General features: G+C 38.5%; 1 protein-coding gene across 3 annotated transcripts in view; it reads right to left on the bottom strand.

The window, feature by feature from the left end:
• The window catches only part of LOC127155029 (cadherin-11), a 97257-nt gene that overhangs the window by 14745 nt on the left and 63827 nt on the right, over positions 1–18685 (bottom strand). For all 3 annotated transcript variants that reach the window (XM_051096970.1, XM_051096971.1, XM_051096973.1), the window contains 2 exons: positions 7203–7384; positions 978–1234 (listed from right to left, as the gene is read on the bottom strand). In XM_051096970.1, coding sequence (XP_050952927.1) covers positions 978–1234; positions 7203–7384 — 439 coding nt within the window. The remainder of the gene's footprint in view (positions 1–977; positions 1235–7202; positions 7385–18685) is intronic.

Here is an 18685-nt window from a genome sequence, read left to right as displayed (position 1 = left end):
CTGGATGAGCTGTGTGGGTAAAACTCACAAAAACCTGTCAAGACCATGTCTTGGTGATATTTCACCTCAAAATCAAAAGGAGCTCTCTCTTTCTGTCTTTAAATAACATAATTTTGTCCTAAATATTATTTTCCACACTTATTAATACGCTTGCATAATTTGTCAAAACTACAGCTTAACTGAAAATAATGAACACAGGAAAAATAGATTTTTTTTTTGTCACGATTCATATAATAGTTTAAGCTCTTTACTAACACCTACACAAATTACTGATAAACCATTTTAGTGGTAAAATAGTTGTTGACTATGCTGGAAATACCACTAAAGTACAGCATTTTGTGAAAATATAGCAAGATTTATGCATAGTAGCCATAATTTGTCAAATGAACAGATACTGATATATTAAAATGATGATATTTTCATATTTTTTAGGTTTAAAATTAAAAGTCTGGATCTGGAACATGGGTAAATATGAAAAAAAAAATAACATGAATAAATAAAATTAATTTAAAAACAGCACAAATAAATTATGAGGACAAGGTTAAAAAGTTTCTAAAATGTAATTTTCTGTTTCAATTTGGCCTTCAAAATTCACATAAAAAACAGCACATAAAAGTAACCGCAGCTGAAGAAACATTCATATGAATAGTAATATTTGCTTAATATATGCTGCTTTTCAGTTATGCTGATAAATTTTAATTAAAAAAGTAAACATTTGTGTATTAAAGAAATGAGATCTGAGCACCAAGATAATGAAATCTACAAAATAAATAAATATAACCAATACATTACGGCAGGAATTTGGTGGAAATATGCTTAATTATCATGAAAATGTCATAATGCAACATAATCTATATGCAAGATGCATTGATTTTGGGGTGACCAGTGTGTTCTTGTGAGATTCACCCATGTACATGCATGTATGACTAAACAAAAGCAAATCACACTGTGTAAACAAGGTAAAAAATAGTGTTTACTTGATGTTGTTACTGAGGCCTGTATCCGGATCCACGGCGGCCACTCTTCCCACCACACATGCTGGAGGACAGTTTTCCGACACGTCCAGTCGGTACCGCGAGCGGGAGAACTTCGGCGGCTCGTCTGCATTCAGAACTGTGATGCGCACCATTGCCCGGTCCTTAAACGGACCTCGTCTGAGGAACCGCGAGTCCACGTTTGGGTTTTGCACCTCCACCGCGAGAGAGTAGGTACTTCGCCTCTCATAGTCCACGGCCTGGTGTACAAGATAAAAAAAAAAAAAAAAAACATCCTCATAAAACATTACTTTATTGAAACTCATATACGCCATCATTCTTTTTACTGTGTTTTGGCACCGGGAAGGCGCTCTAAAATATCTTTTCATTTCAGTGAGATGTTGAAACTCCCACGTTCACTCCTTTTTCATCTCTGCACCTCAGTAGATTACAAAAAACCCATATAAAGCGTCAAAAAAAGCAATGTGTCTGAATTCCAGCTCTTCATAACTTAAACGACTGCAGGGCTTGCTCTGCTGGTATTAAGATGGAAGGGAGTCATGGATGTGGTTATATTAACATCCATAACTGCTTCAGAACTGTATTAGGGGTTGTGGATGCACTTTTGACGTTGGACGCGATGAGACCAGAGAACCGTAGGTGTCCACAATCAAAGTGTCAGAGGATGCAAGCGATGTGAAATAACAGGACGGATATTATAAGCCTGTCAAGAACGTACATGGGGTCTATTTTGACTTTAAGGGAGGTGTCAAGGAAAACTAGAGTGACATGAGCACATATGACCAACCATAATTTACATAACATAGAGAGAATTTAAAGGTGCAGTAGTGAAGGCTTCTAGCTACTAAAGCTCAATTTCATGCGTTGCTGCATTCCAAAATGTGTGTTTGCAATGCATTGGACAAGAATTCACATCAACATTTGCATACATATGTGTGTAGTTTTTGTCCAAAGGGTCAAAGAGTAAGTGGAAAATAGTGCTGCAAAATTAAATTAACACTAAAACATAGATAGATAGATAGATAGATAGACAAACTGATAGACAGGCAGACAGAACGACAGACAGACAGACAGTTAGATAAATAGACAGACAGACAGACAGACAGATAGATAGATAGATAGACAGACAGACAGGTGGACAGAATAACAGACAGATAGATAGACAGACAGACAGACAGGCAGACCGAGAGATAGATAGATAGATAGATAGATAGATAGACAGACAGACAGACAGACAGATGATAGATAGATAGATAGATAGATAGATAGATAGATAGATAGATAGATAGATAGATAGATAGATAGATAGATAGATAGACAGACAGAAAGACAGGCAGATAGATAGATAGATAGATAGATAGATAGATAGATAGATAGATAGATAGATAGATAGATAGATAGATAGACAGAATAACAGACAGACAGATAGATAGACAGACAGACAGGTGGACAGAATAACAGACAGACAGATAGATAGATAGACAGACAGACAGAGAGATAGACAGACAGACAGGTGGACAGAATAACAGACAGACAGACAGATAGATAGATAGACAGACAGACAGAAAGACAGACAGACAGACAGAGAGATAGATAGATAGACAGACAGACAGACAGAGAGATAGATAGATAGATAGATAGAACGACAGACAAACAAACAGAGAGACAGATAGATAGATAGATAGATAGATAGATAGATAGATAGATAGATAGATAAATAGACAGACAGGCAGGCAGACAGACAGACAGGCGGATAGAACGACAGACAGAGACAGATAGATACATAGATAGATAAATAGACAGACAGACAGACAGATGATAGATAGATAGATAGATAGATAGATAGATAGATAGACAGACAGACAGACAGATATTTTACATACTGTAAAATAAAATTTCTCATATCAAGACATAAGATTTGGATCACACCGCCCATCCATAACTACAAGTGTAAGTGGAAAAAAAATGTAATGCTTCAGAAGTGTATAATACAGTAGTGTAAGGCTTGTAGAGGCAGTGTGCAATGGTGTGTGTGTGCAGTGAAGCAGTGGGCATGAGCAGCACTGAGAGCCACTAACACACATGAAAAGCTCTGTCACTTGAACTACAGCCATGTGTTAATCAACATCTCCATGCGCTTCCTCTCCCTTGTTACTCAGCGGCATTAGTCTCCCTGCGCTCTTCCTCTGTCTAATTTGCTTTTCGTATTCACTCTTCTCTCCTCCTCCCCCCGTGTCTCTGACTCATCTCGTTGCTCGCAACCTTCTCTTTCCTGTTTTCCTTTATATCTGCGTCTCTCCTCGTTCTGTTTGTTCTGGCTGTCTTTAACCAGTACACACACACACACACACACACACACCTGTCATTGAATTATTGAGCTCAGCGGATGGGTAAAGATCTCTCAGTCACTCACACGCAGACACACACACACGCATGCATATCTGTCTTTATAAGCACTTATCAGGGCAGAAAATAGCTTGCGATTCATTTTCCAGGTTGCTTATTTTGATTCGTCTAAAAGGTGGAATCTTTTCTCTTTTCAATTAGTTACGTGTGACTTACCGTCACACAAAGTCCTTTTTTGTAAAATGCACATTTTCAGTCCCTGCGAAGTTTGTAGTTAAATAAACGGCTGTCTGTATGCACTGTGATGAGGTCTCTCCAGGGGCCTCAGGTTAAATTCTCTTTCCGCCGGCGCTAATATGCATGTTCCCTGGCAGACGTTTGCGCTGCAGATTATCCTCATTTACATTTGAACTCAGAGTCAATTTAACTCATTTGTGATTCATTCTGCTGTAACTTCTTTCTTTGTTACGGCTTTGCTTTTTTTTTTAAACTTTGCCCTCGCACTATTCAGAATAAATGCAACATAAATACAACTAAAGTGTTTCACTTTCTGAAGTAAAATACTAGTCATGCTTGCCAGTGCAAAAAACATTACCAAAGTGCTGAGGCTCTGTTTGTAGTTGTCAGGGTGTTGCTATGCAGCTGCTAAGGTGTTCGGGGTGTTTTTAGCATGTTGCTATGTGGTAACTAGCGTAGTTGTTTTTAGAGCAAAGATTTGTGGTTGCCAGGGTGTTGCTATGCAGTTGCTAGGGTGTTCAGATCGGTTTAGCAAATTGCTATGTGGTCGTCAGAGTGTTGTTATGTGCTTGCAAAAATGCTATGTGGTTGCCAGGGTGTTTCTATGTAGTGTTCTGAATGTTTCTAGGGCATAATTAGGTAGTTGTTAGAGTGATGTGTTGCTATGGAGTTACTACAGTGCTCTGGGTAGTTGCCAGGGTGTTGCTAAGTAGTTGCTAGGGTTTTTGAGTAGTTACTCAATGGCCACATTCAAAAGAGCCCAGCCTCCAGTCTATGGCTTTTCTAACACTGCATATTTATCACATGCAAACTTTCGGTTACCACGGTGTTGCTATGGTGTTCAGACTGTTTTAGTACGTTGCTATGTGGTTGCCAGGGTGTTGCTTTGTAGTGTTCTGAATGTTTCTAGGGCATTATTAGGGAGTTGTTAGAGTGATGTGTTGCTATGGAGTTACTACAGTGCTCTGGGTAGTTGCCAGGGTGTTGCTAAGTAGTTGCTAGGGTTTTTGAGTAGTTACTCAATGGCCACACTCAAAAGAACTCAGCCTCCAATCTATGTTTTTTCTAACACCGCATATTTATCACATGCAAACTTTGGGTTACCACGGTGTTGTTATGCAGTTGCTAAGGTGTTCAGACTGTTTTAGCACGTTGCTATGTGGTTGCCAGGGTGTTGCTATGTAGTTATTAAAGTGTTCTGAATGTTCCTAGGGCATTATTAGGTGGTTGTTAGAGTGATGTGTTGCTATGGAGTTACTACAGTGCTCTGGGTAGTTGCCAGGGTGTTGTTAAGTAGTTGCTAGGGTTTTTTGAGTAGTTACTCACTGGCCATACTCAAAACAGCCCAGCCTTCAATCTGTGGCTTTTCTAACAATGCTTATTTATCACATGAAAACTTTGGGTTACAAGGGTGTTGCTATGCAGTTGCTAAGATGTTACGACTGTTTTTGCATGTTGCTGTGTGTTTGCCAGGGTGTTGCTAGTTGCTGTGTGTTTGCCAGGGTGTTGCTATGTAGTTACTAAAGTGTTCTGAATGTTCCTAGGGCATTATGAGGTGGTTATTACAGTGATGTGTTGTTATGGAGTTACTACAGTGCTCTGGGTAGTTGCCAGGGTGTTGCTAGGCAGTTGCTAGCATTTTTGAGCAGTTTCTCATTAGCCACACTCAAAACAGCCCAGATTCCAGACTATGGCTTTTCTAACACTGCATATTTAGCCTTTGGATTGCCAGGGTGTTGCTATGCAATTGTTGCTAGGTATTGCTATATGGGTGGTAATGTGTACGGAATGTTTGCTAGGGCGTTATTGGGTGGTTGCTAGAATATTCTGAGTGTTTTTAATGTGTTGGTATGCAGTGCTCTTGGCAGTTGCCAGGTGTTGCGAGGGTTTTTGAGAACTAGCCACACTCAAAAGAGCCCAGTCTCTAGTCTATGACTTTTCTAACACTGCATATTTACCGCATTCTATCTTTGGGTTACCAGGGAGTTGCTATGCAGTTGTTAAGGTGTTCAGACTGATTTAGCATGTTGCTGTGTGGTTGCCAGGGTGTATGCAGTTGCTAAAGTGTTCTGAATGTTCCTAAGGCATTATTAGTTGGTTGCTAGGGTGTTCTGAGTGTTTTAATGTATTGCTAAGCATTTACTACAGTGCTCAGGTAGTTGCCAGAGTGTTGCTAGGATTTTTGAGTAGTTGCTCACTAGCCACATTCAAAACAGCCCAGCCTCCAGTCTATGGCTTTTCTAACACTGCATATTTGTCACATTCAAACTTTGGGTTGACAGTGTGTTGCTATGCAGTTGCTACAGTGTTCTTAAGGTTTCTAGAGAATTATTAGGTGGTTGCTAGATTGTTCTGAGTGTTTTTAATGTGTTGCTATGCAGTTACTACAGCGCTCTTGTTAGTTGCCAGGGTGTTGCTAGGAAGTTGCTACGGTTTTTAAGTAGTTATTCACTAGCCACACTCAAAAGAGCCCAGCCTCCAAACTATGGCTTTTCTAACACTGCATATTTACCACATTTAAACTTTGGGTTGCCAGGGTGTTGCTATGCAGTTGTTAAGGTGTTTAGACTGTTTTAGCACGTATATATGTGGTTGCCAGGGTGTTGCTATGCAGTTGCTAGAATGTTCTGAATGTTCCTAGGACACTATTAGGTGGTTGTTAGAGTGATGTGTTGCTATGGAGTTACTACAGTGCTTTGGGTATAGTTACCAAGGTGTTGCTAGGGTTTTTGAGTAGTTGCTCACTAGCCACACCAGCCTCCAAACTATGGCTTTTCTAACACTGCATATGCCGTCTTTGGGTTGCCAGGGTATCGCTATGCAGTTGCTAAGATGTTCTGAGCGTTTTAACATATTGCGTTGAGGTTGCCTAAGTGTTCTGTGTTGTTTTTAGTGCATTTTAGTGCATGTTGTGATTGCCAGGGTGTTGTGATTGCCAGTTAAAGTCTTTTTAATACATTTACATGTGGTTGCCAAGGTTGCTGGAATGTTCAGCGTATTTGTTAGAACATTTTTAGTGCACTATGTGGTTGCTAGGGTGTTTTGAATGGTAAGCATCATCGCTAGGCTGTTGTAAAGGGGTTAAAAAATGTGCATGTTGCTATGCAGTTGCTAGGGTGTTATGAGTGTTTAATGTGTTTTGTGTAGTTGCTATTTAAAAAAAAAAAATTAAAGGCACATAAAATTGCTAAAACAAAGCGACTAAAAAAATGTAAATTAATTAAATAAATAGAAATGAAATAAAATCTAAGAAAATAAAAACGTATTTAAAATGCCACATTTAAAATAGCCAATCCTCCAATCTATGGCTTATCTGAGACTGCATATTTGCTACATTCATCTTTTAAAACTGACTATTTGCATTGCCATTTTGCAAGTAATGAAATCGAATTCATTTGTTTGCAGTCAATGTAATCCATATGTGGTGCAGCTACAATGGTTACCATAGTAATAAAAGCTATATGCTGTGTCTAAACCTGTTCACTCATTCACTACTTACACGTTTTTCACCATTAAGACAAACAACTGAACAGTTTTGAGTTAGATAATTGGATTTGTTTCTGATTTGGGAACATATGGAAGAAAACAACATTACTGTAGGTATTTCTGTCTCTCCACTCCCACCTTGTTTAACAAAATTACAGCCTCTTGGTTCAATCCAGTTATGTTGAAGGTGTCCCCTGCCTCTCCGTCCACAATCATAAAGTCCATCCGAGCGTTTTCACCCAGGTCTGCATCTGTTGCCGAGAGACGACCGATCTCCACCCCTGGGACAGCCAATTCAGAGACCGAAAATGACCACATACCTGCAGGAAACAGAGATGGTGCAGTAAATAATCAGGCAAGAACATAAAATTAGAGCATCATCATTAATCTCATTACATGCGTAAGGCATCCATACAAACCCCCTACAGCCATTTCAAATCAGTCTGACCTCTATCCTAAACTACTTTAATAAAAAACACTGCAAAGGAAGCCATGCCTTGCCTTTTGTTCTCACAGACAGTTTTCCTGCAGTTGTAAGACAGTTTAATAACTGGCTCTTTTGTCTTTTGTGTGCGGCGGCTATATCGCGGGCCAAAAATAAAACTCTAAAAAGAGAAAACCTGCCGGAGTCTGTTTAAACCTAATTAGAGACAGCAAATAACGCAGGCAATCTACTGCATTCCATAAGAGAATGAAAAGTGTTTCTCATCTTACACGAGAGACACGCATCAGATCTTATACCATGATCAATCACGATAACAAAAACAAATGTGTTGCCAAAGAGTTCTGAGTGCTTCTCAGTTAACTTTTATGTGGTTTCTAAGGTGTTTTGGGTGGTTGCTTAATGGATCAAGTCAGAAAACTGATATTCTGGTCCATAAATACAGTTGAGGTGTTGCTACAATGAAAGTCTATGATATTTTTCATCTGTTTTATCATCCATATGGCAAACGTAGCACATTTGAATGCTTTTAAAAGTAACAGCACACCTGTCCTCAACAAAGCATGTAATTTGAGGAATCATAAATCAGTTACTGAGTTTACTTAGTTCTTTGATTTGGATGGCGACAGACTGACAGACAGATAGATAGATAGATGGATGGAATGGAGATAGAGGGACAGACAGACAGATAGACTGATGGATGGATGGACAGACGGACAGACAGGCAGACAGATAGATAGGCTGATGGATAAACAGATAGTCTGATGGATGGATGGGCGGATAGACAGACAGACAGAGATAGATAGATAGATAGGTAGACAGAGACAGACAGACAGAGGTGGAATGATAGATTAATACTGGAACAATGGATGGATGGATGGATGGAATGGAGATAGATGGCTGGACAGACAGACAGACAGATAGACAGATAGATAGATAGATAGATAGATAGATAGATGGACAGACAGATAGATAGATAGATAGATAGATAGATAGATAGATAGATAGATAGATAGATAGATAGATAGATAAACAGACAGATGGACAGACGGACAGAGACAGACAGATAGACAGACAGATAGATAGATAGATAGATAGAGGGATGGACAGATGGATGGACGGATGGACAGATAGATAGATAGATAGACAAACAGACAGATGGACGGACAGACAGACGGACAGATAGATAGATAGATAGATAGATAGATAGATAGATAGATAGATAGATAGATAGACGGATGGACAGACGGACAGACAGATAGACAGATAGATAGATGGATGGACGGATGGATGGAATGGAGACAGACAGACAGACGGATGGACAGACGGACGGACAGACAGACAGATAATCTGATAGATAGATAGATAGATAGATAGATAGATAGATAGATAGATAGATAGATGGACAGACAGACAGACAGACAGACAGACAGATAGACAGACAGACAGATGGACGGACGGACAGACGGACAGACGGACAGACAGACAGACAGACAGACAGATAGATGGATGGATGGATGGATGGACGGATGGACGGACAGATACATGATAGATAGATAGATAGATAGATAGATAGATAGATAGACTAATGGATGAATGGATGGCGAAAGACAGAATATTTGAGGAACATCACTACACTACCGCTGCAAAAACACTAATAATTAATTCTGCAAATTCAAAACATGCTTTGGAAAAGAGGATATCAGAGAGACAGAATAAGAAAGATCCAAAATGAGAGTGTGATAGAAATATAAAGCAGGACACTGATGATTCCTTGCTTCTTTTAAGAGCCAAATTTGCTCCAGAACAGAAAATGAATCACGCAAACAACAAAGGCTGAGACAGTGTGATTCACCAGAGGCAGTTTGTGCCAGCTAATAACTCCTAACATTCATTAAAGCTGAGTGCAGCCAAGAGAAGATGATCACAGAAACACACTGTGGGAATACAATATGGCTTCTTTGCACAGTGTATTAACACTGTGTATTATTCAGAGGAGGAGAAAGGGATGAGGAGAGATTAGCGGAGAGATAGAAAGAACAAAAGAGGAAACGGCAGCAGGAGAGCCGGGAAAACGAAAGGGAAAAGAGGCAGAGAGAGCGAAAGACAGAAAGGCAGTGAGTGTGTATTCATGTAGGAGGGAGGGAGGGAGGGAGAGGGTGGAAGATGTATTGTGTGTCTCCGAGCTGTATTTTTCAGCTGTGATTTTGCTGCGTACTGATGCAGAAAGCTCTGAACTTTAAATGAAATATTAATCGCGTGGATTTTGAAGAGAGGATCCGTAGGGAGGGCGGATGGAAGTCGTGGCACTCTACAGACAGGCCGAAGCTCTCTAAAAGAGACGCAACACAGATTATCATTATCTCTGGCACGGTGATAATAGTCGCCAGATTCATCAGCACCATAATCTCCTTCATAATTATGATACGCACTGCAATACTGTTGTCCTTTCTCCGAGGGCCTACGGGACTCAATCTTTGTAGAATTTGCCATTAAACAATCATTGTTGTGTTTGGAATAAATATCACTAATCATTAGCTATGGGTCCCTGCAGCAGTTTTAAATACTCTGTTACTGTTTGAGTGTACTTCATAGGGCACACAACCAGTCCCATGGATGAACTGCAATGATATTTCACAATATTTCTGATTTTACTGTACTTTATCAAATAAAGGAGAATTTTAACCATCCACTATTTTATCATCTAAAAGTCTGGAATCTGTAAGATTTAAAAAAATTTTTTTTTTAAAAAGACGTCTTGTATACTCATCAAGGCAGCATTTATTTAATAAAATTATACTAAAATTGTGAAATATTATTACAATTTAAAATAACTGTTTTCTGTTTGAATATATGTTAAATGTAACTCCTGTGATGAGTTCCTGTGATGCAAAGCTGAATTCTCAGCATCATTACTCCAGTTTTCAGTGTCACATGATCTTTCAGAAATCAATGAAGTGCTGATTGGTTGTGGTGGAAATGACACTGTTGTTTATTTCACTCTTTGGTTAGATTATTAAATCTGGTCTGGGACAAGGGTAAAATAACAAAAACTACACATACAGGCACTTGGAAAGCAGTCAAAATAATTGAAGGCATGCTCAAAAAACATGACCTTCATGTCAAAAATGTAAAAAAAAAAAAAAAAAAATAAATCAGTTCATTTTAATAAAAATCAGCATCAAAGTGTCTGAAGCTGTAGAAATACCCACATATGACAAGGTGAAAGATAAAAGGCCAAACTAGGGTTTGCTACTTGCTAGTCAATGATGGTATTTGATGTCCATTTTATCAGGATGGAAATAAAAAGAACATTTTAAACGGTGTTAATTTTGAGAGCAAATTTTGATTTAGTTTTAGTCATAGTCTTCTGACTAAAATGCCATTTAGTTTTAGTCATGTTTTAGTTTTTCGTTTTAGTTTTAGTCGATTAAATCTACAGTAAATTTAGTCGGCTAAAGTCTAATAGGTGTAGTTACAGTGTAATGCATTTATTAAGGATTTCTCTAAAATTACCAAACTCATTGCATAGATTTGATATTATAGTTTTATCATGATAGACACAGATTTAACTGCTGTGACATGCAACATGTCTTTTAATTATAAAATTATATGAAACCCCTTTTCATAAATGAACAAGAACATATCTTTTTAGTGAAATACCAATGGTTATATAAGCTGATTATGCATTCTTTATAACAACTTGTTTACCATATTCTTCATTCTTTCAAGCAGACATAATTATTTATATAAATAAATTTTGATTAATCTTTATTTGGGCTACTAAATGGATTTTGTCAAGAGCAGTGAGTGATTTTCTGTCTTTCTTTTGTTGCTTGATTAACATTAATGCCACAGACAATTGCAACTAAATTAGGCTGCTGTCCTTTAAACAGACATTGATCATTTTTTGTATTTCTCATTCATGTTTTACTGTGTTGTGTGAGAGGTACTGCAGCAAATGGACCAAATTAAGTTCTCTTTTGCGTTGTCAAATTTATCCATGTCTGCTCTTCTCTTGCTTCTAGATATTGACATTTTTTAATGTTTTATGAGACGTGCAGCAAATGTATGTCAGCTTATATACCGCCAGATAAAGCAATAGGCTACGGTACAGTTCAAATGTGCGCATCTCACCTCCTAACCATACAGCAGATTCGTTCTCAATGAATCTCTTCCCAAATCGTCCCTCCCTAACATTTTTGTCTCGTTTTTATTTGTCTACGAAAAAGTCGTCAACAAAATTAACACTGATTTTAAACACATTTGTGACCCTGGACCATAGAACATAAGGGTCATTCTGAATAAATAAGCTTTCCATTGATGTATGGTCTGCTGGGATAGGACAATATTTGGTCAAGATACAACTATTTGAAAATCTGGAATCAAAATATTGAGAAAATCGCCTTGAAAGTTGCCCAAATGAAGTTCTTAGCAATGCATATTACTTATCAAAAATTTGGTTTTGATTTATTTGTCGAAAAATCGATAATTTTGACCCATACAATGTATTTTTGGCTATTGCTACAAATATACCTGTGCTACTTAAGACTGGTTTTGTGGTTCAGGGTCACATATCTGTTAAAAGTTTATTATAAAACAAAGGTTCTTTATTGGCATCAGTGGTTCCATGAAGAACCTTTACATCCATGGAACAGTGAAAAGTTCTTAAGGCTAAGAAACAATGGTTCTTTTAAAGGAACTGTTCACCCAAAAATGAATATGTGCTGTAAATCTACTCAGCCTCAGGCCATCCAAGATGTAGATGAGTTTGTTTCTTTGCTGTAACAGATTTGGTGAAATTTATCATTACATCACTTGCTCACCAGTGGATCCTCTGCAGTGAATGGGTGCTGTCAGAATGAGATTCCAAACAGCTGATAAAACATTACAAATAATCCAGTCCATCACAGCAAAAAGCTGCATGTTTTCATAAACAAATCCATTAAGCGTCAAGATATTTTTAAATTCAATCCATTGCTTCTGGCTAAAATACAAGTCCTTTATACATATACAGATGAAGCACAGTTTACAAGAGAAAACAGTCCAAAATATGTCTAAACAAATGGGTTTTGATGGGTTTTGATGTGAGAGGACAACAGAAGATGGGCTTTTTCACTGGAGGAAGTGTGATTATGAATTATGGATTTCGGCCAGAAGCAACAGTTTTTTAAAGTTAAAATGTCTTAATGACATATTTGTTTATTACAAATACATAGCTTTTTACTTTGCAAGATGTTAACTGGTGCACTGGAGTTCTGACAGCACCGATTCACTGCAAAGCATCCATTGGTAAGCAAGTGATGCAATGCTAAATTTCTCCAAATCTGTTCCAATGAAGAAACAAACTCTTCTACATCTTGATTGGTCTGAAGAGGATTGCATATTTCTGTTCACTGTTTACTGAAACGTTCTTTGGGGAACCCAGAATGATTCCCCCCTTTCTAAACCATTATTTTTAAAAGTGTACACTAGCCTAAAAGCTAACAAACACACAATAAATGCCAAAAAAAACTCTAATTTTGATTTAACAGGCTCCCCAAGTGGAGAAAAAGTCTTCCTTGTATCATTGTTGTTGCAAACAATGCTTCGTGTTTCCTTGTTTCTGACTAACGAGGCGGAAAACAAGCAAGCAGAGCAGCGTTCCGGAACCAAACCTGGCAATTCCAACAAACACGAGCATTCTAATCTTTTCTGTAAACTTCAGAAAGTTCAGCATTCAAAAACCGGGGAATCACTCACAGACAAGACACGAAAACAGTTTGCTGGCATCTGTGCCTTTTTATTCAGGTGTGGTTTACATGACTGGAAGTCAGATTTTTTTTCCCGTCATTTTTTTTTAGAAGCAGTGAGATCAGTTTTTTTTTTTGCAGGTGTTGTACAGAAGCTCTGTTGAGTCTGAGCAGTACTGGATGGTGATTTATATTGCCGAAATGAGCTGAGTTGTCTTACTCGGAGGGCCATGTTGAGTAACGAGCCCCACACTCATCGGACCTCTCTTGCTCAGAGGTGACTCAAGTGCCGCGAACGGCTTCGGGCTTTGTTTACTCACTCACACACGCATTTATTAAAGCTGACAGATATGGACTGACAGAAACCCATAAGCCTTATCAAATCCTCAGTCACTCACACTCACCTCTCAAACTTTGATATCTCACACACACAGCCCATACCGCAACCCTCTTATCTTCATAGGCATCATCAAATATTTCATGCACACATACACACAGATGCTCCCAACGCCCAAGACACCAAACCACACTTTCATATCTCTCCTTCAAACACATGGCGCAGAGGTTTTTAGCGCTTCGAGAGAGCCGCGCCGAGAATGAAAGCAGTCACGGATCACGGGTCAGCGGGCGCAAGGCTTGTTTGAGAGACTCAGCGACATTTTTTGCAACGCTGTGAATCGGCTCCTGTTGAGAGTCAGGACTCAATCCACACCAGGACACGACGTCTTTAACACGTCGGCTGGACCTGGAAATAAAGCATAGCCTCCTGAGAGAGACACAGGATGTGAGGTTAAGATGCTCAGTGACTTGTTTGTTCACTCTGTGATCACTGTCAGATCCCGTAGAGCGCTGAATCGCTGAAGAGGATCAATGTACACAATCACTGTAAAGCAGTGTTTTTCAATCCTGTTCCAACACTACACTATTCGGATGGCTTCCTAATATAACACACATGACTTAACCGATTGAAAGAGACTACAAGACCAGAATTTACTCTTTAAAGTACATCAGTTTACTCAGGGGCTATATTTATAAGCCTATTTTCAGCCATGCATGTATAGCTCCTATCTATTTCAAAGGAGAAATGCTGAAATCTATGTAACAGCTTGTGTAAAGTATATTTGCATTTCATATCTGCAATAAAATCTGCCAACGACGGCATCATACGGGTCATTCTATAATTGTGAGTACATCTCATGTCCATGAAGTATATTTTTAAAGGACAAGTCCACTTCCAGAACAACAATTTACAGATAATGTACTCACCCCCTTGTCATCCAAGATGTTCATGTCTTTCTTTCTTTAGTCGTAAAGAAATTGTGTTTTTTGAGGAAAACATTTCAGGATTTTTCTCCATATAATGGACTGATATGGTGCCCCGAGTTTGAACTTCCAAAATGCAGTTTAAATGCGGCTTCAAACGATCCCAAATGCGATTGTAAATTATCCCAGCCGAGGAAGAAGGGTCTCATCTAGCGAAACGTTTGGTTATTTTCATTATTTTCATTAAAACTTTTTAATCTCAAACACTCGTCTTGAAATTAGACTTCCGGTATGCCTTGTGGTGATTAGACGTGGTTGGAAGTCGCTCTGTGAACACTTATTGGTTTTTCATTCAACAGTGTTATTAATTTTCGTTTTATATACATACCAAGTGATTGCACATTTACAAAGAACAATGCCAAAATCAGCAAAATCAGGGAGAAACATTGTAGAAATGCTGACTGATAAGGGGAACGAGCAGGCAGCTAACACTAATGCTACCACTCCAGTCCAACCTGAGGATGAGATAACCCCAGCTTCCTTGAAGGACTTAATTTCATCCACCATCCGCTCAGAAATTTCATCACTACGGTCTGAATTTTTATCTGAGCTTCGCTCTGCCGTTTCCATGCTACAGATGACTTTGTCACCGCAGGCTCCAAAGATCGGAGACATCGAAACGGCGCTTAACAATTTGGACGCCCGTTTGACAGCAGTGGAAAAGCTGTGCAACTCATTGCAAACGGAGAACACTAGTCTCAGTCTCAAGCTGGATGACTTGGAGAACCATTCACGGCAAAACTTAAGGATCATGGGAATACCAGGGGGATCGGAGAGCTAGAATCCGGTGGCTTTTATGACTTCATTTTTTACCAAACTGTTTGGAGATGGCCCCTTTACAAGACCAGTTGAAGTTGATCGGGCCCATTGTGTCGGTAAAAAATCTCAACAAAACAAATTCCCTAGACATATGTTGGTCCGGCTCCACCATTACCAAACCAAGGAACCCATACAGAAACTGTGTCGCGAGCAGGGCTCATTGGAATTCAATGGAGCAGTTGTTCGTATCTTTCCAGACGTGTCCGCGGAGGTGGCGAGAAGTCGAGACGAATTCAAAAAGATGAAAACATCACTTCGCAATACTGGCATCAGCTACGGAATGCTGCATCCTGCCAGACTACGCGTTGAATTTCAAGGTCAACAACGAATAAGGTTTAAGGTTCAAGAATGCAACGAATAAGGTTTGACGGACATGATATCCCAGTTACGATTGAATCTGATTCTTTCACTTGGACTAGCAGTATGAAAATAACAGTTATGTAAAACTTTAAGTTATATATCTGACTACTGTTGTGATCATTCACTATATGGTATTTTTATTCACGCCGCACTGCCGAAAGGGCAGCTGAAGTTGCACGTGCAAGAAGTTTTTTTTTTTTTTTTTTTCCTATACCTGACTGTTGTGTTCGTTTCACTTAGGTTTGTTAATGTTGTAAACGTTAAACTTTGTGTCTGTTAAAATCACGGGGGTGGGGATAGGGGTTGTTAATTTCTCTTTAGGGTTTTTTGGGCAACTTTAACCTATTTTGTATATGGCCGATCTTTTCTTTCACACTCTCTTATTTATTTTTCCCCATAACATTACTGAGTTAATGTTTAACAATGCCTAATACACTTCAGGACAAGGAGGGCAGGATTAAATTGATTGGTTGGAATGTAAAAGGCTTGAACAGTCATGTGAAAAGTGTAGTTTTTTCTAACTTAACACAGTTGAAGGCCAATATATGTTTCTTGCAGGAAACCCATCTTAAACACTCCAGTCATGAAAGCTTAATGAGATCATGGGTGGGGCAAATGTTCCATTCTGGATTCTATTTTAAAGCTAGGGGCACAGCTTTACTAATTAACAAGAATACTCCGTTTAATCCTTCTAGAACCATTTCAGACCCCAATGGTAGATCTGTGATTGTTTCAGGTACTCTTTATAATAATAAAGTTATACTAGTAAGCGTGTAAGCACCCAACTGGGATAATCCGGGCTTCTTTATAAAACTTTTTATTATTATTCCCAGACCTGATTTCTTACCAATTGATCATGGGAGGCGACTTTAACTGTGTTTTGAATACTGCTATGGATAGGTCATCTTCAAAATCAGCTCCACTGTCACAATCCTCCAAAACAATGAATTCTTTTTTGGAATGGTATGGTTTAACTGATATATGGCGCCTTTTGAATCCCACTTCTAAAACGTTTTCTGTTTATTCTCCGGTTCACCATGCATATTCACATATCAATTACTGTATTATTGACAACAAATTTATTCCACTGGTAAAGTCTTCTATTTACAATAAAATAGTTATTTCTGATCATGCTCCGGTAATTACGGAACTGGCTCTCCCTGGTTGCTACAGGACTTCTTATATTTGGAGAATGAACGTGTTGTACTTATCAGATGTTGCACTTATCAGTTGTTTTGTTGAGTTTATTTCTGGAAAGATCTCTACCTTCCTTGAGATGAACTTTACAGAAGAAATTTCTGTATCTACCCTTTGGGAAGCACTAAAAGCTTACTTGCGCAGAGAAATAATTTCCCATTCTGCATATATTAAAAAAAACACTTTTACGAGTTTGGTGATAAACGGGGTAAAGAACTCGCATTACAGTTTAGACTCCAATCTGCAAAAAGTTTCATTACTCAAATTCAACCCCCTTTAGGGAATGTTGTATCAGACCCTCAAGAAATTAATAATCAGTTTAAAACATTTTACTTCTCTTTGTATCAGTCAAACTCTTTCAAGGACTCAATTCTTTTTGACAATTTTTTTTTTTTAAATCTTGACATGCCACAAATTAATAGTGAATCAAAAGTCAAATTAGATGATCGTATTAGTCTAAGTGAAATTCAAAATGCTATGGCACAGATGCAGAATGGAAAATTTCCAGGTCCAGATGGGTTTCCCACAGAGTTTAAAAAAAAAAATTCTCTTCAGATTTCGCTACTACTATTATCAGTCTTTGAAGAATCCTTAAATAATGGTTCTCCCCCTCATTCCATGCGTCAGGCATCAATTTCACTGATTTTAAAGTTAAATAAAAATCCCTTGGACTGTGGATCGTCCAGTTTCTCTTCTTAATGTAGATGTAAAAATTCTGGCTAAGGTTCTCTCCGTGAGGTTGGAGACAGTTATTCAAGATATTATTCACTCTGACCAAACTGGTTTAATAAAAAATAGACAAGGCTTATTTAGCATTAGACGCTTGATGAACATAATTTACACCTCATCCGACCCAGCTGTACCAGAGGCCCTGATCTCTCTCGACGTGGAGAAAGCCTTCAGCATCTGTAAATACAAATGGTATTCACTCTAGAGCTGTAATCGCGCCTTAAAAGTTAGGCCCGACAGTGCCCGAGCCCGACAGAATTCGGCCCGAGCCCGACATGTACATTTTGATTGACAGCTTTTTAACAGCCCGAACCCGTTTACAGCCCGACATTATTTAAATGTGCACAAGCACACAGCTCTTTTGCCTTTTGTCAAGAATGAGTCATTTATACATGTTTTAACATAATTTATTCATGACTAACTTAGGCTATAGGCCACTTGGAAGTTCGAACAAATAAATAAAATAAGTCATATCGTAACATCTCAGCACTCTAAACAGGCCTAGGCATACACTAGGCCAACGCGCCAATAAAAATGAGTTCTTCTTAACAAATTAAATTAAGATAAATTCTAAATTAAAATGGGTATTTGGCAATAAAGAAAATAAGATAAAGGCTCCTCGGGATTTGCTTCGCTACTTCTCTCCACAATCCGGCCTCAACGCGACAGTGAATAGCAGGTGAAATGTAATAAAAGAATAATGCCAAAACTAGCCTATATACTCTGTCTACATTATGCATTTAAGACTCAATTAATATTTAGTTATAATTTGAAAAAACTTCACTCACCAAGATTAGGCTAGGTTGCCCCCTGTCCCCACTCCTGTTCGCTATAGCCTCTTACAATCTCTTTTCGTACTAATCACAATATAACTGCTATTCTGAGAGCAGAAAAAGAACAGATCATTTCCCTCTATGCTGCTGATTTGGTATTATATGTATCAAATCCAAAAGCTTGTTTTCCCCATGTTTTAAGTACCTTAGAACAGTTTAGTTGTATTTCAGGTTATAAACTAAACT

The sequence above is a fragment of the Labeo rohita genome, chromosome 23 (genome assembly GCF_022985175.1).
Source record: "Labeo rohita strain BAU-BD-2019 chromosome 23, IGBB_LRoh.1.0, whole genome shotgun sequence".
Classification (NCBI taxonomy): domain Eukaryota; kingdom Metazoa; phylum Chordata; class Actinopteri; order Cypriniformes; family Cyprinidae; genus Labeo; species Labeo rohita.
This window is presented reverse-complemented; position numbering and strand designations above follow the sequence as displayed.